At 48.6% G+C, this 27627-nt stretch overlaps 1 protein-coding gene across 5 annotated transcripts in view; it reads right to left on the bottom strand.

Moving 5' to 3' along the window:
• The window catches only part of EML5 (EMAP like 5), a 114404-nt gene that overhangs the window by 21470 nt on the left and 65307 nt on the right, over nucleotides 1-27627 (bottom strand). For 2 of the 5 annotated variants that reach the window (XM_083166513.1, XM_083166512.1), the window contains exons 18-31: nucleotides 27366-27568; nucleotides 27019-27130; nucleotides 22149-22276; nucleotides 21085-21226; nucleotides 20638-20790; nucleotides 20424-20555; nucleotides 16930-17018; nucleotides 13973-14149; nucleotides 10657-10858; nucleotides 10455-10581; nucleotides 10301-10315; nucleotides 3450-3528; nucleotides 2093-2222; nucleotides 66-164 (exon numbers count right to left, since the gene is read on the bottom strand). In XM_083166513.1, the coding sequence (XP_083022639.1) occupies nucleotides 66-164; nucleotides 2093-2222; nucleotides 3450-3528; nucleotides 10301-10315; nucleotides 10455-10581; nucleotides 10657-10858; nucleotides 13973-14149; nucleotides 16930-17018; nucleotides 20424-20555; nucleotides 20638-20790; nucleotides 21085-21226; nucleotides 22149-22276; nucleotides 27019-27130; nucleotides 27366-27568 (1788 nt within the window). Of the gene's footprint in view, nucleotides 1-65; nucleotides 165-2092; nucleotides 2223-3449; nucleotides 3529-6709; nucleotides 7323-10300; nucleotides 10316-10454; nucleotides 10582-10656; nucleotides 10875-13972; nucleotides 14150-16929; nucleotides 17019-20423; nucleotides 20556-20637; nucleotides 20791-21084; nucleotides 21227-22148; nucleotides 22277-27018; nucleotides 27131-27365; nucleotides 27569-27627 lie in introns of those variants that run through there. The other 3 variants (XM_083166514.1, XM_083166515.1, XM_083166516.1) reach the window with 3 other exon arrangements.

Below are 27627 nucleotides of genomic sequence, written 5' to 3'. Positions count from 1 at the left end.
GTGTAGGGTGGTAGTGTGGCTCGGGTGCTCTGCTGTGTTCAGATTGTGCTTATATACAAACATACCTACTTGGCCAGTTGCCACTAGGTTGATGAACTTTGGATGTTGGTTGATGGTGAGGCACAAAATATCATCTGTGTGTTCTTGGTAAAAACTTTGAGATCCTGTAAAATGATAAAAAAAATCCATAAAAGTAAAAAAGTTCCCCTACAAAATGTGGTGCTACTGTGAGATAGGGTACACGGGTGTAATGCCACTGTGAGATGGGGCCACGCAGGTGTAATGTTACTGTGAGAAGGGGTCACACAGGTGTAATGTTACTGTGAAATGGGGGCACGCGGGTGTACTGTTACTGTGAGATAGGGCCACGCAGGTGTAATGTTACTATGAGATGGGGCCACGCAGGTGTAATGTTACTGTGAAATGGGGCCACACAGGTGTAATGTTACTGTGAGATAGGGCCACGCAGGTGTAATGTTACTATGAGATGGGGCCACGCAGGTGTAATGTTACTGTGAAATGGGGCCACGCAGGTGTAATGTTACTGTAAGATAGGGCATGTGGGTGTAATGTTACTGTGAGAAGGGGCCATGCAGGTGTAATGTTACTGTGAAATAGGGGCACATGAGTGTAATGTTACTGTGAGATGGGGCCATGCAGGTGTAATGTTAATGTGAAATGGGGGCACACGGGTGTAATGCTACTGTGAGATAGGGACACACGGGTATAATGTTACTGTGAGATGGGGCCATGCAGGTGTAATGTTAATGTGAAATTGGGGCACACGGGTTTAATGTTACTGTGAGATGGGGCCACGCAGGTGTAATGTTACTACTGTGAGATGGGGCCAAGCAGGTGTAATGTTACAGTGAGATGGGGCCACGCAGGTGTAATGTTACTGTGAGATGGGGCCACACAGGTGTAATGTTACTGTGAGATAGGGCCATGCAGGTGTAATGTTACTACTGTGAGATGGGGCCACGCAGGTCTAATGTTACTACTGTGAGATGGGGCCACGCAGGTCTAATGTTACTACTGTGAGATGGGGCCAGGAAGGTGTAAAGTTAGTGTGAGATGGGGTCACGCAAGTGTAATGATACTGTGAGATAGCCCCCATGCAGGTGTAATATTACTGTGAGATAGGGCACGCAGGTGTAATGTTACCACTGTGAGATAGGGCACGCAGGTGTATGTTACAGTGAAATGTGGCCACGCAGGTGTAATGTTACTATGAGATGGGACCACACAGGTGTAATGTTACTACTGTGAGATGGGGCCAGGAAGGTGTAATGTTACTGTGAGATCTGGACACATAGGTGTAATGTTACTGGCCAGCTCCTGTGTTATATACTATAAGATTAGATTAGATACGTCTTTATTGTCATCACCCCAATTAGGGCGACAAAATTCAGTTTAGCATCCATCCAAATACATACATATAATAAAATACAAAAATGATCCACAGATAATTTACCATAAAACTTAAGTCCCAATTACCCTCCCCCCATGACCCAAACTAGCATTTAATTCTAAAATAGCCCTAGGAAAAAAACTATTCTTCATCCTACTGGTCCTATTCCTTAGGCAACTAAACCGTCTACCAGAAGGCAGTAATACAAATAACCCATTAGCCGGGTGGGTACCATCTTTTAAGATATAATGGGGCAGATGTATTAAGCCTGGAGAAGAGAAAAACTGGAGATAAAGTGGAAATAACTTGGAAGAGTTAACGCACCAGCCAATCAGTTGTGTTTGAAATATGACAGTTGGGATCTCATTGGCTGGTGCGTTATCTCCTTCCACTTTATCTCCAGTTTATCTCTTCACCAGGCTTAATACATCTGCCCCTATGCGCCCTACGCAGACAACGTTTCCGCTGAATGTCATCTGCAGAAGGGAGAGTAGTACCCATTATCCGTTGGACCAGTTTAATTACCCTCTGGATTGACTTCCGTTCTGCAACGGTACAATTCCCATACCAGACGGAGATACAACTAGTTAGAATGCTATAAGGTTTCCTGCTGGCATATACAGCGCTACCCCAGAACCCAGCGCCTGCCAGGAATAAGCCCTCAGTGCAACAGCCGCTTACCTGTGGCGACATTGTAGAGGATCCCAACAGAGGCAGCGTGGTACAGGATATCTGCACCGTCATTCAGATAGTGCACATTATTCCGGCAATCTTTTCCACGATACCCAAACACCAGCTCCAGCACCAGATCCTGTGGGCAAAGATAAGGTCACTGTACTTCCACGTTTGTGAGAGCCACGGCGTCCTACGCCTGTATCAAATACCTACAGTGCTGTCAGGATTATTCCCAGTATTTCTGGTTTATATACAACATTCACTTTCAGAAACCTCATCTACGCTAAGTTGTAATAAATGTGAGAAGCGACATATAGCGACCGGCAACAACGCACAACCGCTCTACAGATTCTGGGTGGGCAGATGTAACATGTGCAGAGAGAGTTAGATTTGGATGTTATTTTGTTTCTGTGCAGAGTAAATACTGGCTGCTTTATTCTTACACTGCAATATAGATATCAGTTTGAAGTACAAACCCCACCCAAATCTAACGCTCTCTGCATATGTTACATCTGCCCCCTTCAGTGCACATGGTGTGGTCCGAGAGAGAGACAGAGAGACAAGTAAACCAGAATCAGGCCCATGGTTCACACCTCCGTCCCCTACCCATGAAGACCCTCCCCCATATTCTGATTGGCTCATGGACCAGTCAGTAAAAGAACAGGGATGACCATCTGTTGACAAAACCTTGATGGTCATACATTGCAGTTAGCAACTGTCAATGGACACTTGCCATTACACCATTGATAGTAAACACAGAATCTGCTGACAGACCTGTGGGCCTGATTCAGGCCGCAGGACAAATTTATTCTCAAAATGTACTTAACCATGCTGCGCCGCAGGGGGGCAGATGTAAGATGCACAGGGGGGTATGCAATGTGGGATCACGCCTGTCGATACCCGCCGACAGCCGTGATCCAGGCCCGTTTGCGGTCATAACAACAGACGGGATTCAATGTCCCGCCTGCTGATGGGCGCAAAGGGGGCGTGGCCGCGAAAACAGCCGTGGATTGGTGATCTGAGCCCCGGATAACGACAATCCACGCCCCCGACAGCTTCTGAAGTCGGGCCCGTTCTGCCGTGATCCCGCATCATTAATGACGGCATTGAATAGGGAGCCGCCGCCATTTTCTATGCTGGAAATAGCGGCGGCAGATTGCATACCCCCCACAGTGTGACTTCTCTGCAATAGGCAGGCACAGTCCTTCTCTCCTGTAATGCAATGGGCAGTGGTCCCTTATACTCCTGTCTCTTCATAATAATCATGATGTGTGGTTCTGCTCCTCCTGTGAGCAATGTACCCAAAAACAGACAAGCAGCCCCCAAGTGCAGGGAATGGCCTTGCCCCAGTTTCCACCCTCACCTCGATGGGTCTCTTCTTTTTGCCAACGTTGTTGGTCTGGAGCTTTTCTGGCTGCGGCAGTGCTCTGCTAACAGGAGGTCTGCAACAGAGAACTGAATAAGAGACGGGCAGTCGCTCACCCATTCCACACAAGAGATCTGCAGAGGCAATGACTGGAGAGGGCACAGCGATGTTATATGGAGGCAAGTGACCCATCCTCTGCAACAGGCTGCAGATCCCCAAACTGACCCCTAGGGGGCACTGTCTTATGAAATGAGTTGTCATTGTGACAATAGCTCAGCACAGATGGGACAGGTATGTTGATGACATTCTGGGGTGCAAACCCTTTGCGGATGGCTCGGGACGGTGATGGTAGCACGTGGAGGGAAATGCAGTTACCTGGACCCTCTACACAGCAGCAGATAAGAGAGAGAGAAGTATTACACACGGACAGCTGGAGACCAGGACTCAGACAAGAAAGACAAATGCACTTATTCCGGCAGTGACCCCTCTGCAAGACTCTTGTTGGGAGATACAGATATCTAAAAGAACAATTGGCCTAATTCATAGTGGTATGCAAACCTAATGGGAAGGGAGGGTCTGATTTGTCACATGCAGAATTCCTAATCGGATGCCCACTCCTAGTAAGCTTCAGCCTACACAGTGCTTGTAATGGTCGTGATGGTGATCCGAGTCCTCAGATGCAGCACTTGGATCCCTGCTAACCCTAACAAGATGCCTCTATCTCCTAAAGACGCAGCACTCAGGTCACCGCTAATGCTAACAGGAGGCATCTATCTAATACAGACGCAGCACTCAGGTCCTTGTTGATGTTAACAGGAGGCATCTACTACAGATGCAGAACTCGGGTCCCCTCTAGTGCTAACAGGAGGCATCTATCTAATACAGATGCAGCACTTGGGTCCTCGCTGATGCCAACAGGAGGCGTCTATCTAATACAGACACAACACTCGGGTCCCCACTAATGCTTACAGAAGGCATCTATCTAATACAGAGGCAGCACTCGGGTCCTTGTTGATGTTAACAGGAGGCATCTACTACAGATGCAGAACTCGGTTCCTCGCTGATGCTAACAGGAGGCATCTATCTACTACAGACGCAGAACTCGGTCCCCTCTAGTGCTAACAGGAGGCATCTATCTAATACAGACGCAGCACTCGGGTCCTTGCTGATGTTAACAGGAGGCATCTACTACAGATGCAGAACTCGGGTCCCCTCTAGTGCTAACAGGAGGCATCTATCTAATACAGATGCAGCACTTGGGTCCTCGCTGATGCCAACAGGAGGCGTCTATCTAATACAGACACAACACTCGGGTCCCCACTAATGCTAACAGGAGGCATCTATCTAATACAGACGCAGCACTCGGGTCCTTGTTGATGTTAACAGGAGGCATCTACTACAGATGCAGAACTCGGTTCCTCGCTGATGCTAACAGGAGGCATCTATCTACTACAGACGCAGAACTCGGTCCCCTCTAGTGCTAACAGGAGGCATCTATCTAATACAGACGCAGCACTCGGGTCCTTGCTGATGTTAACAGGAGGCATCTACTACAGATGCAGAACTCGGGTCCCCTCTAGTGCTAACAGGAGGCATCTATCTAATACAGATGCAGCACTTGGGTCCTCGCTGATGCCAACAGGAGGCATCTATCTCCTACAGACAGAGCACTCGGGTCCTCGCTGATGCTAACAGTAGGGCTCTTTCTAATACAGACACAGCACTCGGGTCCCCACTAATGCTAACATGAGGCATCTATCTCCTGCAGGTGCAGCACTGGGGTCCTCACTAATGCTAACAGGAGGCATCTATCTAATACAGATGCAGCACTCGGGTCCCCACGAATGCTAAAAGGAGGCCTCTAATACAGACTCATCGCTTTGGTCCTCTCTAATGTTAACAGGAGGCCTCTATCTCCTACAGATGCAGCACTCGGATCCCCACTAATGCTAACAGGTGTCGTCTATCTACTACAGACGCAGCACTCGGATCCGCGCTAATGCTAACAGGAGGCATCTATCTAATATAGATGCAGCACTCGGGTCTACGCTAATGCTAACAGGAGGCGTCTATCTAATATAGATGCAGCACTCGGATCCTCGCTAATGACAGCAGGAATCATATCTCATATAGACACCTCCTGATGCATTACAGCGATAATGACACGGAATTGTGCAGCTGCTTCCTTGCACACGTCTTGCTAATACAGTGTTACACATTTTACAAGCAGAACAACAGTGGTTTTATTCACTATCCCAATGCAAAAGTATAATCCACTGGATTGGTCACCTACAAAGACCCTGCTTTATCGGATTTCCACGTCACGTATGGATGTTAATGTTAGATCATTGTTGTAAGAGTGTGATGGGGATAGAGTGCGGGAAATCCACACAAAGGATATTGGAAGTTTGTGAACCCTTCAGAATTTTCTATATTCTGATTAAATGTGACCTAGTACTTCATCAGATTATCACACAAGTCCTAAAAATAGATGTCCGTATCTTGTATGACCCCTTCTGCAGCAATAACTGCATCTAAACATTTCCAGTAATTAGTCCTGAAAGTCGGCTTGGAGCCATTATACCCCAGTCCCCCTACAGAACAGCTTCATCTCTGTAATGTTGGAGGCTTCCCCCCTACTGGTCCTTCCACAACATCTCCATTGGAATAACTTTAGGCAGGGCCGGTGTAAGGCTTCTCAGCACCCTAGGCAAAACTTCAACCTACTCTCCCCCCCCCCCCCAAAAAAAATAAAAAATAAAATGATATGGTCCTCACAACCCTTCCAGAAAGGTGGACAACTCCCCTGCTTTTCCTGGAGGCCTTCTGCACCCTCCCCTTTGCCACCCACAACAAAGTACAAGGAGGAGGGGGAAGCAATGTAGGTAAGTATGTCTCAAGGGAAACTATAGAGGTGAGGTCTTAGAAGTTCCACAGCCGCCACCAGCATTAAGTACAACAAGGATACTCATAGACATCCTTGATTTTTTGATTTGCGGACTTGGTGGTGCCCCCCAGATCCCAGCGCCCTAGGCAGATGCCTAAAGCTGCCTAATGGTAGAGCCGGCCCTGAGTTTAGGATTGTCTTGGCCATTTCCTTACATTCTTCTATATTCTTCTGTAACCATTCTTTGGTGGAATCTTGTGTGTTTTGGGTTGTTCTGTTGCTGCAGGACCCACGTTCTTTGGAGACGCATCTCACGGACAGATCTCCAGACATTTCCTATTAGAATATTCTGGCATAATTCAGAATTCATTGTCCCATCAATGATGGCAGGTCATCCTAGGCCAGATGCAGCAAAACAAGTGCAGACCATGATACCACCACCATGCATCACCGATGGTATTAGGTTTCTATCCTGGAATGCAGTGTTCTGCTGTTTCCAAACAGGACGCTTCTCATATATACCATAAAACTCTGTTTTGGCCTCCTCTGTCCACAAAGCATTATTCCGATGGCTTTCTGGCTTGTCCAGGAGATATTTAGCAAACTGCAGATGAGAAACAATGTTCTGTTTGGAAAGCAGTTGCTTTCACCTTGCAATCCTGATATGGACACCATTCAGTGTCCTCCTGATGGTGGACTCATGAACATTAGCGAATGTGAGAAAGGCCTACAGTTGCATACAGGTGACCTTGGGTACCTCTGTGACCTTGGGAACTATTACACGCCTTGATCTTGGCTTGATTTTTGTTGGGTGACCACTCCTGGGAGGGAAATAATGGTCTGGACTTTCCTCCTTTGTACATATGGCTGTGTAACCTTCTCCAGCCTACATCAACAGCTCTTCTCCTGAGGTCCTCAGGAATCTCCTTTGTCCGTAGCACGATACTTCCACCAAACATACGTTGCAAGACTTTGATAGATATCTGGGGGGAAATTTAATAGGATGAGAGATCCAGAAAGTGAGAGATTTGGTAAGAAATCTCCAGTTATTTTTCAAAGCGGCAATAATTTATATTGCAAAACCAGTTTTATTTTGCAGTGTAAATGATTGCTGCGTTAAAAAAACTGGAGAATTACCAAATATCTCACTTTCTTAAGCTCATCCTATTAAATTTCACCCCTGGTCTTTTATAAGGACAAGTTCTCCCCTCACATTAGGTTGTCATCCCATAGAAACCAACAATATCACCTAAGCCTAAAGGGTCTCAGACTTCTGCCACTCACATTATGACATATTGGAGCATATTCTCAATAAAAAGATCAGAAAGTCTAATTCATTTGTCTCATTTATACTGAGTGTAATGGGGAGATCCCAGTTAGTAGTACTGAGCAGAGTAGGGAGATCCCAGTTAGTAGTACTGAGCAGAGTAGGGAGATCCCAGTTAGTAGTACTGAGCAGAGTAGGGAGATCCCAGTAAGTAGTACTGAGCAGAGTAGGGAGATCACAGTTAGTAGTACTGAGCAGAGTGCGGAGATCCCTGCGAGTAGTACTGAGCAAGTGGGGGGGGGGGCTGAGCAGAGTGGGGTGATCACGGATCCGTGTGAGTAGTACGGAGCAGAGTGGGGAGGACACAGATCCCAGGATGCCACTAAGACTATTATCCACTCACAGATCATATCCAGGCTGGACTATTGCAATCCCCTCCTAACTGGTATCCCTGACAAATGCCTGTGTCCACTCCAATCTATCCTCAATGCTTCAGCCCAGCTCATCTTCCTCACCAAACGCACTACCTCCACCTCCCCTCTTTTACAAGCCCTTCACTGGCTTCCCTTCCAGAATTCATTTCAAACTTCTAACACTCACTTACAAAGCCCTTGCCCTTACCCACTCCTCTCCCATTTACATCTCTGACCTTATATCCCTTTACACTCTTTCTCATCCCCTTCGCTCGGCTAACACCCGTCGGCTCTTCTGCCGACTTATTACCTCCTCCACTCCTACCTCCAAGATTTTTCACGTGCTGCTCCCTTACTCTGGAATTCAAACGGGCTCTTAAGACCCACTTCTTCACCAAACCCAGCAAACTGTCCTCCTAACCTTCTGTTCCTCACCATGTCTACCCCTCCGGTGTCACCCGTCTGTCTGCCCCTCCTCTTTAGAATATATGCTCTCACGAGCAGGGACCTCTTACCTCATGTGCTTATCCTTTCTTACTTCAGCAGTCTGACTGCACCAAAACACGCTGTTTGCTGCCACCTGGATACTTATGTTGCAGCAATCGGCTGATGTTCCTTTAATCATTTACCCTGTATTTGTCCTGTATTGTCTTCAACTGTAAGTTACTGTTCGTTTTTTTTTCCGGTTTGATTATGTATACTCTGTAACTGGGCGCTGCGGAACCCTTGTGGCGCCATATAAATAAAGGATAATAATATTAATCCCTGTGAGTAGTAGTGAGCAGAGTGGGGAGATCACAGTGAGTAGTACTGAGCAGAGTGGGGAGATCACAGATCCCAGGGAGTAGTACTGAGCAGAGTGGAGAGATCAAAGATCCCTAAGAGTACTACTGAGCAGAGTGGGGTGATCATGGATCCCTAAGAGTAGTACTGAGCAGAGTGGGGAGATCACAGTGAGTAGTACTGAGCAGAGTGTGGAGATCACAGTGAGTAGTACTGAGCAGAGTGGGGAGATCCCAGATCCCAGGGAGTAGTACTGAGCAGAGTGGGGAGATCACAGTGAGTAGTACTGAGCAGAGTGGGGTGATCACGGATCCCTGTGAGTAGTACTGAGCAGAGTGGGGAGATCACAGTGAGTAGTACTGAGCAGAGTGGAGAGATCAAAGATCCCTGCGAGTAGTACTGAGCAGAGTGGGGTGATTACAGATCCCTGTGAGTAGTACTGAGCAGAGTGGGGTGATCGCGGATCCCTGTGAGTAGTACTGAGCAGAGTGGGGAGATCACAGTGAGTAGTACTGAGCAGAGTGGAGAGATTAAAGATCCCTGCGAGTAGTACTGAGCAGAGTGGGGTGATCACAGATCCCTGTGAGTAGTACAGAGCAGAGTGGGGTGATCACAGATCCCTGTGAGTAGTACAGAGCAGAGTGGAGTGATCATATGGGAAGTAACAGACCAATATAGAGGTAGGAGGGCCCTGCTTGCAAGCTTACAATCTATAGGATAAATGCAGCTTTGTAGACAGAGGGTGGATATAAGTGCAACTATCTAGGCACAGGGTGGGTATAAATGCCCCATGTAGGCACAGGGTGGGTATAAATGCCCCAGGAAGGCACATGGTGGGTATAAATGGCATTGTGTGAGCACAGGGTGGGTATAATTGCCCCATGTAGGCACATGGTGGGTATAATTGGCCCATGTAGGCACAGGGAGGGTATAATTGCCCCACGTAGGCACAAAGAAGGTATAATTGCCCCATGTAGGCACAGGGAGGGTATAAATGGCATTGTGTGGGCACAAGGAGGGTATAAAAGGTATTATGTGGGCACAGGGTGAGTGTAATTGCACCATGTAGGCACAGGGAGGGTGTAATTGTCCCATGTAGGCACATGGTGGTTATAAATGGTATTGTGTGGGCATAAATGGCATTGTGTGGGTATAAACTCCCCATGTAGGCACAGGGTGGCTATAAATGGCATTGTGGAGGGTATAATTGCCCCATGTAGGCACAGGGTGGGTATAATTGCCCCATGTAGGCACAGGGTGGGCATAAATGTCATTGTGTGGGTATAAACGCCTAATGTATGCACAGGGTGGCTATAAATGGCATTGTGGAGGGTATAATTGCCCCATGTAGGCGCAGGGTGGGTATAATTGCCCCATGTAGGCGCAGGGTGGGTAAAAATGGCATTGTGTGGGTATAATTGCCCCATGTAGTTACAGGGTGGAAAGAAGGGACTGTGGGGGTACAAAGGAGCTCACTGTAGGTATTAGAGACACTTACCTGACTACGCCCTGCCTTCAGTGATGCAAGGAAAGAAGAGGAGAGAAATGTCATTATGGCATCAAAGCAAAGCCAGCGACAAAGCACACACCTGAGTGGGTGACCCCATTACGTGGGGGGGGGGGGGGGGGGAGTACAGGAAACGGTCACTTACCTCTCATCCAGGGACATCTCCTTCTGCTGCAGGTGAGGTTTGATCCCTGACATCGGCCGGATGTTGGTAGATAAGGCTTTGATGGTGTAAGTGGTCTCGTTCTCTCTGGTGACATCGCTGTCATAACCTGAGTACACGGCATGGAGATATTGGTTATTTATATACATATTACCGAAACCAATGGCAGAGCTTGATCACTTACCTCCGTCCTCCTCTGAGTCCAGGTCAGACTCCTCACTGTCGCACTGCCTGGCCTCTCTATGTCCGTCCGCCTCGTGGGTCCAGAGCATGAGCGAGGTGTCCAGGCCACCCGCCGTTACCAGCAGGCTGTCGTCATGGACCCAGCGGAGGTTCGTGACCTGGGAGCTGTGAGCCACGTACCTCTTGAACTTCCCAAACTTCCCCTGCAGAGGACATGGCCTGTTTCATGAATGTGGTAAGACTCACATGACATTGCTCCCCAACATCGGCATCAAAACATGGAAGAGAAATAGGAACTGGCCCCCAAACTTGGCCTCAAGGCACCCTAACAGTCCAGGTATTAAGTATATCCTGATGTGCACAGATGGCTAAATAGCACTCAGGGGCACTATAGGATTTATAGGGGGGAGGGGGGCAGGTGAAGAATGAGGGGCATAAAACTAGTATAAACTGTGTGGAAGGGACTACTACTACTACTGTACTCTGCGGCATTACGTGAAAGGGACTACTACTACTGTAATCTGCGGCATTATATGGAAGGGACTACTACTACTACTACTGTACTCTGCGGCATTATATGGAAGGGACTACTACTACTGTAATCTGCGGCATTATATGGAAGGGACTACTACTACTACTGTAATCTGCGGCATTATATGGAAGGGACTACTACTACTGTACTCTGAAGCATTATGAGGAAGGGATTACTACTACTACTGTACTCTGCAGCATTATGAGGAAGGGACTACTACTACTACTGTACATTGCTGAATTACTTGGAAGGGACTACTACTACTGTACTATGCGGCATTACTTGGAAGGGATTACTACTACTGTAATCTGTGGCCATATGTAGAAGGGATTACTACTACTGTGGCATTACGTGGAAGGGACTATTACTGTACTCTGCGGCATTACGTGGAAGGGACTATTACTGTACTCTGCGGCATTACGTGGAAGGGACTACTACTGTACTCTGCGGCATTACGTGGAAGGGACTATTACTGTACTCTGCGGCATTACATGGAAGGGATTACTACTACTGTACTCTGCGGCATTACATGGAAGGGATTACTACTACTGTACTCTGCGGCATTACATGGAAGGGAATACTACTACTGTACTCTGCGGCATTACATGGAAGGGACTACTACTACTACTGTAATCTGCGGCATTATATGGAAGGGACTACTACTACTGTACTCTGAAGCATTATGAGGAAGGGATTACTACTACTACTGTACTCTGCAGCATTATGAGGAAGGGACTACTACTACTACTGTACATTGCTGAATTACTTGGAAGGGACTACTACTACTGTACTATGCGGCATTACTTGGAAGGGATTACTACTACTGTAATCTGTGGCCATATGTAGAAGGGATTACTACTACTGTGGCATTACGTGGAAGGGACTATTACTGTACTCTGCGGCATTACGTGGAAGGGACTACTACTGTACTCTGCGGCATTACGTGGAAGGGACTATTACTGTACTCTGCGGCATTACATGGAAGGGATTACTACTACTGTACTCTGCGGCATTACATGGAAGGGATTACTACTACTGTACTCTGCGGCATTACATGGAAGGGATTACTACTACTGTACTCTGCGGCATTACATGGAAGGGAATACTACTACTGTACTCTGCGGCATTACATGGAAGGGATTACTACTACTGTACTCTGCAGCATTATGAGGAAGGGACTACTACTACTGTACTCTGCGGCATTACATGGAAGGGATTACTACCAGGGACGTGCAGTCAGGGGAGGCAGGGGAGGCAGAGCCTCCCCTGTCATTAATGATTAATATAATAAAATAATACAAAGAAAATACTTATGACACATATTATGTGTCATAAGTATATGCTTCGTATTATTATAATACATTTTTCATTTTTAATAGTTTAGGAGGCACCAAGTGCGGTGCCTCCCACTCCCTATCGTACAGTATTAGAAATGGGGCGGGCAGTGGGAGGGGCCGAGCACCAGGCTGCAAAAGCCCATTTAAAAAAGGTGCATATACGGCACCTATAGCAGTGCCTCAGTGACAGGGACGTGCTTTCTGCATACATGAAAGCACACCCCTGTCACTGAGGGCAGATGTGATTGGGGACAGTGGCGCCTCCACAGTGACAGGGGCGTGCTTTCATGTACGCAGAAAGCACGTTCCTTACTGTCACTGCGGCTCTATACATACAGTAAGTGCCGTTTATATAGGCGGACGAGCCGTTGCATGGCTCGTCCGCCGACCTGTAATGTAATTGGGGGGAGGGGGGGAGGGGCGGCGGCACGGAGCGGAGCCAAGCCAGGCCGACAGCTCCTGCTGTTATCTAGGCTCCGGGAACACGCTGTGCTCCATTTGGTCTCTCACCCCGCACCTCCTCCTGTCCGGGGTCTCCTGTATCGTGCATCGCGGTCTGATGCTTTCTCACTGCTGCCAGTCTGTGGCTCTGTGCTGCTTAGGTAAGCAGCATCTGTGAAAACGGTGCTGTGTGTGTGTGTGGAGGCTGTGTTTGTGTTATGTGACACAGGTGTTTGTGTGTGTTTGTGTTAAGTGACAGAGGTGTGTGTGTTTGTGTAAAGTAATAGAGGTGTGTGTGTGTGTGTGTGTGCGTGTGTAAAGTAATAGAGGTGTGTGTGTGTAAAGTTATAGAAGTGTGCACTGTATCTGTGTGTTTTTCAATTAAATAAGTATTTTGGCCAAATGTGCTAGCCTGTGTTCAGTAGTTGTGCAGGATGCCAGCTGAACTCAGAAGTTCTTTTAAAGAGACAGTCCCTTGTAAATGATTGCCCTTTTAAAAAAAAATCGGAGTTCAGCCGGCGTTCCGCACAGCCACTGAACACAGGCTAGTACATTTGGCTACAAGTGTTGTTTTTTTTTTTTAAGGAGAAGAGGTATGTGGGCAGACACCGTGACTTGGTGGAGCCAGCGACAACTGGGTCTGTAGTAAGTGCTGGGTCCGGGTTGCTTATGCGCTGTCAGACAGGAGCTGCTCTGCCGGTCTCTGCTGCTTATGCAGATGGCAGCTCCTACACCTGCCTGTCAGCGCAGACGCAAACCAGACTCAGCTATCCCCACGGACCCCGTCGTCGCTGGCTCCACCAAACCAGTGCCTCACCAACCACTAAACTCACCGCACGTCACTGATTACTACTAATGTACTCTGCAGCATTATGAGGAAGGGATTACTACTACTGTACTCTGTGGCATTATGTGGAAGGGATTACTACTACTGTACTATGCGGCATTACGTGGAAGGGATTACTACTACAGTACTCTGCGACATTACATGGACAGAAGATTCTTACTTTTACTGGGTAGCGAAATAGTTTCACAAATCCAAAATCGTCGCCAGTTGCCAGGACTTTGCCGTCATTGGTAAGGGAGGCTGTTGTCACATCGCTGACCTCTCCAATCACCGGCCAAATACCCTCACAGCTGGGACCCAGGACACTTGTCCAAGATGACCAGGAAATTTTTTCTACCTAAGGAATAAAAAGCTCAGTACATGCTGGGAGGTTGCGCCATCCGCCACCAACAGCGCAGACACCTCTACAGTGTGCGGCAGTTCTCTATGCACAGCTAATACCGCGCGTCACCCCCAGGAACCCCACCTACAGCGCAGACACCTCTATAGTGTGTGACAGTTCTTCAGATACAGCTAATACTATGTGTCACCCCCAGGGACCCCACTTACAGCGCAGACACCTCTACAGTGTGCGGCAGTTCTCTATGTACAGCTAATACCAGGTGTCACACCCTGGAACCCCACCTACAGCGGAGACACCTCTATAGTGTGTGACAGTTCTCCAGGTACAGCTAATACTGTGTGTCACCCCCAGGGACCCCACTTACAGCGCAGACACCTCTACAGTGTGCGGCAGTTCTCTATGTACAGCTAATACCGCGCATCACCCCCAGGAACCCCACCTACAGCGCAGACACCTCTATAGTGTGTGACAGTTCTCCAGGTACAGCTAATACTGTGTGTCACCCCCAGGGACCCCACTTACAGTGCAGACACCTCTACGGTGTGCGGCACTTCTCCATGTACAGCTAATACCGGGCATCACACCCAGGAACCCCTCCTACAGCACAGACAACTCTACAGTGCGTGGCAGTTCTCCATGTACAGCTAATACCGGGCATCACACCCAGGAACCCCTCCTACAGCACAGACACCTTTACAGTGTGCGGCAGTTCTCCATGTACAGCTAATACCGGGCATCACACCCAGGAACCCCACCTACAGCGCAGACACCTCTACAGTATGTGGCAGTACTTCATGTACAGCTAACACCGGGCATCACACCCAGGAACCCCTCCTACAGCACAGACACCTCTACAGTGCGCGGCAGTTCTCAATGTACAGCTAATACTGGGCATCACACCCAGGAACCCCTCCTACAGCACAGACACCTCTACAGTGTGCGGCAGTTCTCCATGTACAGCTAATACCGGGCATCACACCCAGGAACCCCTCCTACAGCACAGACACCTCTACAGTGCGCGGCAGTTCTCCATGTACAGCTAATACTGGGCATCACACCCAGGAACCCCTCCTACAGCACAGACACCTCTACAGTGTGCGGCAGTTCTCCATGTACAGCTAATACCGGGCATCACACCCAGGAACCCCACCTACAGCACAGACACCTCTACAGTGTGCGGCAGTTCTCCATGTACAGCTAATACCGGGCATCACACCCAGGAACCCCTCCTACAGCACAGACACCTCTACAGTGTGCGGCAGTTCTCCATGTACAGCTAATACCCAGTGTCACACCCAGGAACCCCACCTACAGCACAGACACCTCTACAGTGCGTGGCAGTTCTCCATGTACAGCTAATACCGGGCATCACACCCAGGAACCCCTCCAACAGCACAGACACCTCTACAGTGTGCGGCAGTTCTCCATGTACAGCTAATACCCAGTGTCACACCCAGGAACCCCACCTACAGCACAGACACCTCTACAGTGTGCGGCAGTTCTCCATGTACAGCTAATACCGGGCATCACACCCAGGAACCCCTCCAACAGCACAGACACCTCTACAGTGCGCGGCAGTTCTCCATGTACAGCTAATACCCAGTGTCACACCCAGGAACCCCACCTACAGTGCAGACACCTATACAGTGCGTGGCAGTTCGCCACAGAAATGATAAAGATGAAATATTTCAAGGTCATCACTATTCGTTATACAGATGTGTCCATTTCACACTATGGGCCTGATTCAGACCTGATCTCTCAGATGACCGTGAATAGATCGCCGCTGCCTGTCGCATATCCATACGTAATTCATGAACCATCAAATTATTTTCCAAGTCTGTGCAAATGTGCGTAATCCTGACCCTTCCACAATCCTGCGACACACCCTGTTTTCCCTGGCACACCCAGAACAATTCAATTACCACCCACACGTTGACTGTCTGTCAATTGTGAGGATATTGCGATTAGACATTTTAGCCATTTGTGTTGCTATTTTGGCTCGCGCATGTGCGCAATGATCGGTACCCATGCACAGTCATTTGATAATCAAACGGATTGCAAATTGGCACAATAGCAATCAACTCTGAATCAGGCTCTGCAGGGAGACATTAAGTACAACTTTAACAGTCCACCATCGTGTGTGTGTACTCCATTCCAATTTTACTGTGCACTTGGGGGGTGATTCAACACTGCTCTGTAAGCAGCAGTACTGCTTACTGAGCAGCGTAACACCGCCCTGCCAAACACCCACCCCCCAACGCCAAAGACGGGGCGGGCACTGACGTCCTGTGATGTCAGCTGTCACACCTCCGGCAGGCATTGGCCCTCCTGCGTTCCCATGGTCCAGCGCCATATCCACCCACATGTCTCCCTGCAATGAACGGTCTGGCCAGTGTGTAATTCGCCAAAGCCATTTGTTGCCAGGGTCTGCACATGTGACCCCCAAACATCGAAACTGGGTCAAATTTGCCCTGTTCCGTGTGTTGCTGAATTAGGTCATTAGTACATAAGATAAGTAGAAAAACATATTTTAAGAAAAGAAATTGCATGGTACAACTGAATCCCAAAGTTGATTTGAGGTTATGAGTATGTGGACACACCTGTATAGTGCCAGCATATGCTGTTGTGCTGTACAGTTTCGATTTACAGCACCTCTCTCATGCTATATATAATATATGATATATCTTACACTGCTGCATGTACAATAAACATTGTTGCAATACAAATTTATCATTCAGAAATATTCTATATATACACGTGCAAAAATCTTGTACCTCCTGGGCTGGAATAATCTGTCTTTTCCCTCGCGGGGCCTCAAAAAACAGCTGCTCCTTAGCACCAGTGTTCACCTGAAGCAGTTTACCTGGAACGGTATAGGGATGTGATTGAGCACGAGGAAGCACAGAAGAGACCCCTCCCCCACCGGTTCTATACCCACTGGGAGAATGCAGAATACCCCTCCCCACCACTCCCATACCCATTAGGAGATTATAGGAGACACCTCCCCCAACCACTGGGAGATTACATGAGATCCCTTCCCCACCACTCCCATATCCACTGGGAGATTACAGGAGACCCCTCCCCCACCACTCCCATACCCACTGGGAGATTACAGGAGACCCCTCCCCCACCACTCCCATACCCACTGGGAGATTAAAGGAGACACCTCCCCCAACCACTGGGAATTTATAGGAGACTCCCTCCCCCCACCACTCCCATACCCACTGGGAGATTCTCCTTCCAGCACTGAGCGCCATAAATGATCTCTTATATAATAGCCCAGATCTGTCACTCTGTGAGTGTGTGTGTGTATAACGTTGGGTAGAGTCATAGCCTATAAGAGCCTCTTTGACTCCGCCCACACACACTCACAGAATGACAGAGAGCACGATAGTGCTGATAGGGTTTCATGCGCCACATTAATCCCTTGTAGTGGCCGCTGGTACTCCCGGACCGGACCTCCCTACCCCCCTCCCCTATAAAAGCTGCTGTAGTGCAATTCGTTGCCTGTATCTGAAGTGTTGTGCGCAACATTTAGGCCAATTCTGCCCTGCACAGCACCCAGCAACTACCCCACACTTCACCAGGACACCCAGCCAACCCGCACCACCTACACGGGGCACCCCCGCCCCTCCCGCACCACACCACGCCCAATCATCCTCCCTCACACCCAACCCTCATCCACCCATGCCACCGCCACACCCACCACTTCACCCACAGCACCCTAGGAAAACACCACACCCACACCTTCTACACCCGCAGGATTTTGCCACCTGCCCCTCCTGCACAAACCATATGTCACGCAATAAAGGCCCTTACAAGCTATGGGGGGGGGGGGGGGGGCGGAAACCCCTTACGGCGGTGTGAAGAGCGCCTGTAGGGCGTGATGAATCACCTAATCTAATAATATTATTACTACTAATAGTATTTATACACGCAATATAGAAGGCACATTCTTCTCCCTTTTTCCATCTATGTTCTTATTCCTTTCTTCTGGTTTTCAATGTTCTTCGCCCCTTTCCTCCCATCTCCCCATGCTCTTCCCCCTTACCTCCCATCTCCCAATGTTCTCCCTCCTTTCCTCCCATCTCCCTATGTTCTTCCCTCATTCCTCCCATCTCCCCATGTTCTTCCCCATTCCTCCCATCTTCCCATGTTCTTCCCCCATTCCTCCCGTCTCCCCATATTCTTCCCCCATTCCTTCCATCTCCCCATGTTCTTCCCCCATTCCTCCCAGCTCCCCATGTTCTTCCCCCATTCCTCCCAGCTCCCCATGTTCTTCCCTCATTCCTCCCATCTCCCCATGTTCTTTCCACAATCCTCCCATCTTCCCATGTTCTTCCCCCATTCCTCCCAGCTCCCCATGTTCTTCCCCCATTCCTCCCAGCTCCCCATGTTCTTCCCCCATTCCTCCCAGCTCCCCATGTTCTTCCCTCATTCCACCCATCTCCCCATGTTCTTCCCTCATTCCTCCCATCTCCCCATGTTCTTCCACATTCCTCCCATCTTCCCATGTTCTTCCCCCATTCCTCCCATCTCTCCATGTTCTTCCCCCTTTCCTTCCATCTCTACACGTTCTTCCCCAATTCCTCCCATCTCCCAATGTTCTTCCGCCCATTCCTTCCGTCTCCTCACATGTTATTCCCCCATTCCTCCCATCTCCCCATGCTCTTCCCTCATTGCTCCTGTCTCCCCATTTTCTTCACCCATTCCTCCTATCTTCCCATGTTCTTCCCCCTTTCATTCCTTCCATCTCTCCATGTTCTTCCCCAATTCCTCCCATCTCCCCTCGTTCTTTCGCCCATTCCTCCCGTCTCCTCATATTATTCCCCCATTCCTTCCATCTCCCCATGTTCTTCCCCCATTCCTCTCAGCTTCCCATGTTTTCCCTCATTCCACCCATCTCCCCATGTTCTTCCCCATTCCTCCTATTTCCCCATGTTCTTCCCCATTCCTCCCATTTCCCCATGTTCTTCCCCCTTTCCTGTTTCCTCCCATCTTCCCACGCTCTTCCCCCTATCCTCCCATCTTCTTCCCCATTTCTCCCATCTTCCCATGTTCTTCCCCCATTCCTCCCATCTCTCCATGTTCTTCCCGCTTTCATTCCTTCCATCTCTCCATGTTCTTCCCCAATTCCTCCCATCTCCCCGTACTCTTCCCTCAATCCTCCTCTCCCCATGTTCTTCCCTCCAATCCTCCCATCTCCATATGCTCTTTCACCTTTCCTCCCGTCACCCCATATTCTTCTCCCATTCCTTCCATCTCCCCATGTTCTTTCCTCATTCCACACATCTTCCCATGTTCTTCCCTCATTCCTCCCATCTCCCCATGTTCTTCCCCGTTCCTCCCATTTCCCCATGTTCTTCCCCCTTTCCTGTATCCTCCCATCTTCCCACGCTCTTCCCCCTATCCTCCCATCTTCCCATGTTCTTCCCCAATTCTCCCATCTTTCCATGTTCTTCCCCCATTCCTTCCATCTCTCCATGTTCTTCCCCCTTTCCTTCCATCTCTACATGTTCTTCCCCAATTCCTCCCATCTCCCCATGTTCTTCCCCAATTCCTCCCATCTCCCCATGTTCTTCCCCCATTCCTCCCATCTCCTCATATTATTCCCCCATTCCTCCCATCTCCCCATACTTTTCCCTCATTCCTCCTGTCTCCCCATGTTATTCCCCATTCCTCTCTTCTCCCCATGCTCTTCCCCCATTCATCCCATCTCCCCGTGCTCTTCCCTCATTCCTCTTGTCTCCCTATGCTCTTCCCTCATTCCTCCTGTCTCCCTATGTTCTTCCCCCAATTACCCCCACCTCCCCATGTTCCTTATGATCAGAATCTCTGCTCACAATGCTGAGTACCGAGGGGGCTGTGTGTCTCCAGTGCAGTAGGAGTATGGTAGTTGTTGGCTGGTTCAGACATTCCTCCCATGGGTTGTGGGACATGACAACTGTTCAGGCCTAGGGGGGGGGGGGAGCCTATTTGTGGGATCAATGAAGTGGGGACAGTGTTGCAGGGACACTTTTGCAGGGCCTATATATTAAGCTAATGAAAGATGTGTAAGGAGGGAGTGAGTGGAGCCTCTCTATTGCACAGCTGCTGGACACACCCCTTACAGCTTTATAGCATAGATACAATGGTAAATATAACACCACCGTTATCCCTGCAGTGCATGCTATTAGTCCAGTGGTTTACAGCATCCAATAGAAAATTCTGGGTAATATCATTGAGCCAATAGAATCACTAGAACTCTTATCACCATGCGGTAACTTACCCCTCATGTCCCAATCCAGGTGGGTGATGTAGCTGGAAGACCCTTTGCACACCCCCACACGTTTACTACTCATCACATTGTAAATATCGACAAAGTTATCGTAGGAGGCAATGGCCAGGTATTTCCCAGTACCTGCAATAGAGTAACACACAGGACTTGCAAGGTCTGGGCAGTATTAGGGAGTAATTACTAGACCAATGGCCTTGTTACTCACCAGGGGAGAAGCGAATGTCCGAGATGACATCCTTCCTGTGGTGAAAAGAAACCAAATCTTCCAGAGTATCAGCGTTCACAATTAAGAAGCTTCCATCATTCAGACCGACGGCCAACGCCTTGCCATCCGGAGAGAATGAGCAGCAGCGACCACCTGCAAAGAGTGGGCATTATAGAAGCAGCACATTGCAGCGGCATAGGAGCTGCTGGCGGCTGTTTCTCATCGATATCCATCACATGTGGCACATACATTGGATTCATCCCTGATCCAACACAGACCTGATAATGGTGTCCGCAACACAGATAGGCATTGGGACTTTTACCCTAAGCCAGGTGTCAGTGCATAGCATTATTACCATTCCCTTCATCCCTGGCGGAGGGGTGCAAGCAGAGTAAGGGCAATGGGTGGGTACCCCATCAGATGTATAACCCTTAGGACTTTTCTTACCCTTCTTCAGCTTGCGCACGGCGAGCATGCAGTGGCTTGGAGACAGATCCCAGATGCGGAGGGTTTTATCGTCACTCACAGTGGCACAGATTGGTAGATGAGGGTGGGTGGCCAGACCCCAGACCTCACCTTCCATGTGTCCCTGGGGGAGAACAAGAAGAGGATTCCTCAGTCTCAGACCCATCAACGTGAAAGACAGACAGAACTTACCCATCACCATCCAGTATAGATTATATCTGTCACATTGTATCTCCCCCTGGGGAATATCCAATTAGAGAACATGGGGAAAGGGGAGGAAAAAGGGTGGGGGTGGGGGGGGGGTAGAGCATGGGGAGATGGGAGGAAAGGGGGAAGAACAAGAGGGAAGAAAGTGAGAGGGGAGAAATCAGGAAGAACATGGAGAGATGGGACGATAGAGGGAAGAGCATGGGGAGATGGGAGGAAACAGGGGAGGCACATGGGGAGATGGGAGGAAAGGGAGAAGGATGAGAAGAAAGAGAAAGTAAGTTAGAGGGGAGAAAATCAGGAAGAACATGAGGAGAAGGGAGCAAAGGGGGAAAAACATGGAGAGACAGGAGGAAAGGGGGAAGAGCATGGGGAGACATGAGGAAAGGGGGAAGAGCATGGGGAGACATGAGGAAAGGGGGAAGAGCATGGGGAGATGGGAGGAAAGGGGGAAGAGCATGGGGAAATGGGAGGAAAGGGGGAAGAGCATGGGGAAATGGGAGGAAAGGGGGAAGAATATGGGGAGATGGGAGGAAAGGGGGAAGAACATGGGGAGATGGGAGGAAAGGGGGAAGAACATGGGAGACGGGAGGAAAGGGGGAAGAACATGGGGAGACGGGAGGAAAGGGGGAAAAACATGGGGAGATGGGAGGAAAGGGGAAAGAGCATCTCACGTTCATGCACGCGGAAGACCACTGTGAATAGCACATTTAGCTCTGTAGCTACATCCATGATGGCATTTGGAGCAGTAGTATTGTACAAATAAGGATCAAGCCCTAATCACACAGGCCAAGAATTATGCCACCTATAAGGAATAAAACTGCAGTGGGCTCAGGTACCTGGACAAGCAGGGTGACCGGACCACTCTTATCAACCTCCAGGATCTCGCCGTTCTTGGTCCCTACTAGGATATGGCCATGTCCCAATGATATGGCACGGATGGAAGGGTTATCTTCCAGGAGCAGCCCTGCATTGGGAGACATACACCATAACTGGATATATACTGTATACAAGGGGGTAATAACGAGGGCAAAGAGATTTATTTTCTGTCTTTTGCCTAGTTCTACCATGGAACTATGTAGTAGCTGAATTAGAGGAAGGGTTTAGGAATTACAGCTGTGTAATATGCAGCCCCTTTTGGTGACCGCCCATAAACCTCCACCAGAGAGACAGCGGGAACCTTGGGTGCAGCCAGATCAGCAGTTTGGTGGATTTGGAGAAGAAAATAACGTAATGGGGAGCTCAGTAACATAAAAAGTCCTGGATGTTCTTAAGAAAACAGTGGTAGGTGATCGCAGGATCCTTTCTACTATAAAGATAAAACACTTCACAACATCCAGTAAAGGAAAGTACACTCAGCAGAAGGTAGGCAGATCAAGATCCAAGTCTACCATAATAAGAAACCATAACGAGAGCAAATACAGAGGGCTCACCACAAGGTATATAACCATTCATATGCCTCTAAAATACAAACGTCACAGTAGACTTTGTCATAAAACATCTAAACAGCCAGCCCAGCGTTCTTTGGACAGATGAAACCAAGATCAGCCTGTACCAGAGTGATGGGAAGAAGATTGTTTATTGGCTCACGATCGGAAGCCTACCACTTGTTCTGTGAAACACGGTGGGGGTAGCATGATGGTACGGGCATTTGTGGATCCCAGTGGCACGGGTTGGGATCATTTGGTCTACAGCAAGTTGGTCAACACTGTTAGGTCGACATGGGGAAAGGTCGACATGGGTCTAGGTCAACATGGGCTTAGGTTGACAGGTCAATAAGTCGACACAAGCATTAGGTCGACTGTCTTTTGACCGAATGTCAACACAGTCAACATGGACACTGTTTTCAATGCACCGCATCCCCTCACATCGCTTGTGGGTGCTTCGGGCACGGTGCCTCACTGAGCTCGTCACACTATTTTATTCTCCCACCACGCCCTAGTGCAGGGGTGGGCAACTAATTTTGCTGGGGGGCCGCTTACCAAAACCAGAAAATATTCGAGGGCCGCACACATAATATCTTGTATATACAATACAAATCACACGTGTGTGTGTAATATATATATATATATATATATATATATATATATAATATATATATATATATATATATATATATATATATATATATATATATATATATATATATAAACATGTATATATATTTTGAGAGGATGTTACTGCGTTCACTCTCTGTGTTTGTTCGGGGCAGCCAAACTAAGGACTCCCCAATCCTAAGTATTTTGGTTACAAGAGAAAACAGATTGGCACAGCGTGCAGCTACTCCCGGGGTGCTGGGTGATGACGTCACAGGGAGTTTGTAACGCTGTGGAGCTCCGGTTACTGGGCGATCTGCCGGAGCTGCTGCTTGTGGCTGATGGATATTTCAGATGCCGGAGATCTCGTGGGAGCCATCACTCATCATACCTCACCCATTGATTGGGACACCAGCCCTCTCCCGATCACCTAACACCTAGCCGCAGCTGCAATGAACGGTCACCAGAGGTCCATAGCACTCACATTGCAGAAGCTCCCACAGATAGACATTAATGGCGGCGGCAGCGATAACACAGTAATCTGATAATGACAAGCGGCTATAGTCGGGCCGCTTGTCATAGTAAAATATGTCAGTTCGGCGGGCCAGACCAAAGAGTCTCACGGGCCGTATCCGGCCCGCGGGCCGCCTGTTGCTCACCTCTGCCCTAGTGGATGGTAAGGCATGAAATACCGCCTGTCAGCACATGTCGGCTCAAAAAAACAATGAAAACCCCATGTCGACCTTTTGACTGTCAACCTAGACCCTGTCGACCTCATGCTTGTGTCGACCTTATGATCTGTCGACCTAAGCCTATGTCAACCTAGACCCATATTGACCTTGACCCATGTTGACCTAGAACCATGTCAACCTATCCCCATGTCAACCTAAAGTTGTCGACCCAACGCTTGTCGACCAACTTGCTGTAGACCCAATGACCGTATCCCAGTGGCACTGGGTCACTAGTGGTTATTGATGATGTAACAGATGACCGAAGCAGCCGGATGAATCCTGAAATGTATGGAGATATAGGGTGACATTCTATGGGATGAGAGTTTTTTGCACGTCAGTTTTTCACCCATTATCGCACTTTTTTTAAATCGCATTTTTGACTTGGATTCGCATATTTAATGAGGTGCATGTTCCAGCAAGAAAAGTGAGATTCAGTGCGATAATGTGCGATTTTTAGGCATGAAAATGTGCGATTTTTAGGCATGAAAATGTGCGATTTTTAGGCATGAAAATGTGCGATTTTTAGGCATGAAAATGTGCGATTTTTAGGCATGAAAATGTGCGATTTTTAGGCATGAAAATGTGCGAATTTGAGCTTATTGTGCGATTTTGGGTTTGTATAAAAAAAAATTGCGTGGGGTCCCCCCTCCTGAACATAACCAGTCCCGGGCTCATTGAGCCGGACCTGGTTCCAAAAATACGGGGGACAAAAAGCGTAGGGGTCCTCCATATTTCTGAAACCAGCCCCGGACTCTTGGACCGGTCCTGGTTCCAAAAATACGGGGGACAAAAAATCTGGGGGTCCCCCGTATTTTGAAACCAGCACCGGGCTCCAACAGCCCGCAGTGTCATGCCACAGCCAGGGGACACTTTTTACATAAGGTCCCCCGGCCGTACCATGAGCACCGTGGCTGGTCAGCCTTGGACGGGGTACCTGGAGGAGTGGGGACCCCCCCAATAAAGGGTCCCCCCCCCAGGCTTCACCTGTCCAGGGCTGAAGCCCAGGGCTGTCACCAGCGTCCCTGGCCAGTGGACGCCAGCCTGATGGGGTTAAATCTTTCAATCCTAACATTGCTTTATACAGGAGAAGTACAAGTACCAGCAGACCTCCCCCGCAGGCTGGGACTTGGAGAACCACAAGTCCCAGCATGCGGGGCATTAATGGGCCCGCTGGGACTTGTAGTCCACCTGTAAAAAGAATGTTAAAAGAAAACACACACACAGAAAAGTAAAACTTTATTGCATACACACACACACACACACACACACACACACCCACACATCTCACTTTCACAACAATATACTCACTGATCCAGGATCCAGCGCTGTTCTCCCTTCTGCAGAGCCGGCTACCCCCGCACTGACAGCGGGGCCATCAGGCCCATCAGGCCGGCGTCCACTGGCCAGGGACGCCGGTGACAGCCCCGGGCTTCACCCCTGGACGGTGAAGCCTGGGGGGGGACCCCTTTATTGGGGGGGTCCCCACTCCTCCAGGTACCCCGTCCAAGGCTGACCAGCCACGGTGCTCATGGTACGGCCGGGGGACCTTATGTAAATAGTGTCCCCTGGCTGTGTCATGACACTGCGGGCTCTTGGAGCCCGATGCTGGTTTCAAAATACGGGGGACCCCCAGATTTTTTGTCCCCCGTATTTTTGGAACCAGGACCGGTCCAAGAGTCCGGGGCTGGTTTCAGAAATACGGGGGACCCCTACGCTTTTTGTCCCCCATATTTTTGGAACCAGGTCCGGCTCAATTGTGTGGGGGGACCCCACACAATTAAAAAAAAACAAAAAAAAAAAAAAAACCATTTTTTACCACAGAACCATGCACAGATCTCAATGATCTGTGCAGGGTTCTGGCCAACTCGCATATCAGAACCTGGTCTGATTTTTTGGCGACTTTAAGACACATTTCCCAAATTCGCATCTCATTAAATATGTGATTTGTATACTTTTCAATGGGAAAACATCTGGATGCGAGATCCGGCGCGAGTTAAAATCGCACTTTGTAAAAGTGCGATTTCGCGGCAAAATCAGCGATTTTTGCAGTTTTTCGCATCTCATAAGAGATGCGAAAATGGGATTTCAGCCGTTTTTGGCGAAAATTTCGCCAAATAACACAAATCTCGTCCCATAGAATGTCACCCATACTGTCTGCTCACAACAGCAAAGATGATTGGATGGCGCATCACAGGACAGATGGACAATGACCCAACATACAGGGAAAGTAGCCCAGGAGTAAGTGGAATATTCTGCAATGGGCGAGTCAGTCCCCTGTCTCCCCGATGGAGAACAGATTTCACTGGCCGAGAACAAAGATGAAGACAAAAAGACCCAAGAACACACAACAACTGAAGACAGCTGCAGCACTGGCCCGGGCAAAGCATCACACAGGAGAACATCTAGCATTTAGGGGGTTATTTTGGTTCACTCTTTCTGACAAATTACTTCTTAGATGGACAAAACCATGTGCACTGCAGGTGGGGCAGATGTAACTTGTGCAGAGAGAATTAGATTTGGGTGGGGTTTTACTTCAAAGTGAGATCTATATTGCAGTGTAAAAATAAAGCAGCCAGTATTTACCCTGCACAGAAACAAAATAACTCACCCAAATCTAATTCTCTCTGCACATTTTACATCTGCCCCCCCCCCCCCCCCCTGCAGTGCACATGGTTTTGTCCATCTAAGAAGGATTTTGGCAGAGTGAACTAGAATAAGGCCCTTGGTGATGTCCATGGGTTCCAGACTTCAGGCAGTCATTGTCTGCAAGGGATCCCCAACAAAGTATGAACTTTATTTATGATCACGTTCATTTGTCTAATTACATTTGAGCCCCAGAAAGCGGGACGGTGTATAAAAATGGCTGTAATTCCTAAACATTTCATATGCCATTTTTGTGCAGTTTGGCTTATTAACAGTTCATTGCGGCATCTCTACGTCACCTTTGGAGCCGGGCGCCAGCGCAGCTCTCTTGATAGCATACGTTTTTAAGCATCGCTCAAAGGAATCATCCCACAAAGCCACCACACCGTCCTTCCCGCCAGTCACAAAGCCCTGTGATAAGAAGAACACTTATGTGTCACGGTCAGTGTTGGATCAATTATGAGAACATCTGATTATGACGTGTAACAGAACAGACAGAGAAGTCTCTACTTATCCTAATGTACTGGGGCAAGTAACCTAGAGCTAAGACCGTAAAATTGCTGAGGAAATCTGCTGCAATCTCACTGGACCAAAGTGACCTTGTGTCATCTTACTCTACTTATCACATGGAGTTGGTCTCTCTCACCTTATCCAGGGCATGCATACTGAACACAGGCCCATCGTGAGCCTTCACCGTCTTCATGAGGAACAAATCTCTCCAAATACAGACATCCCCACTTGATGTTCCGGAGAAAGACATCTCTTCTGTCCAGCCATACACAACACACATGGTTGTGTCCATCTTTGCCCCAGTTCCTACACAAGCCTTGCGTCCTATAAGACCCCCGCCTGCCAGGAAATAAAAGCTTGCATTTTATACAAACCCAGCATGTTGTATACATTAGCTA

Source organism: Crinia signifera, chromosome 12 (assembly GCF_055691185.1).
Source record: "Crinia signifera chromosome 12, ASM5569118v1, whole genome shotgun sequence".
Lineage (NCBI taxonomy): Eukaryota > Metazoa > Chordata > Amphibia > Anura > Myobatrachidae > Crinia > Crinia signifera.
Note: the sequence above shows the minus strand (reverse complement) of the source record. Positions and strands in the feature narration are given on the sequence as shown.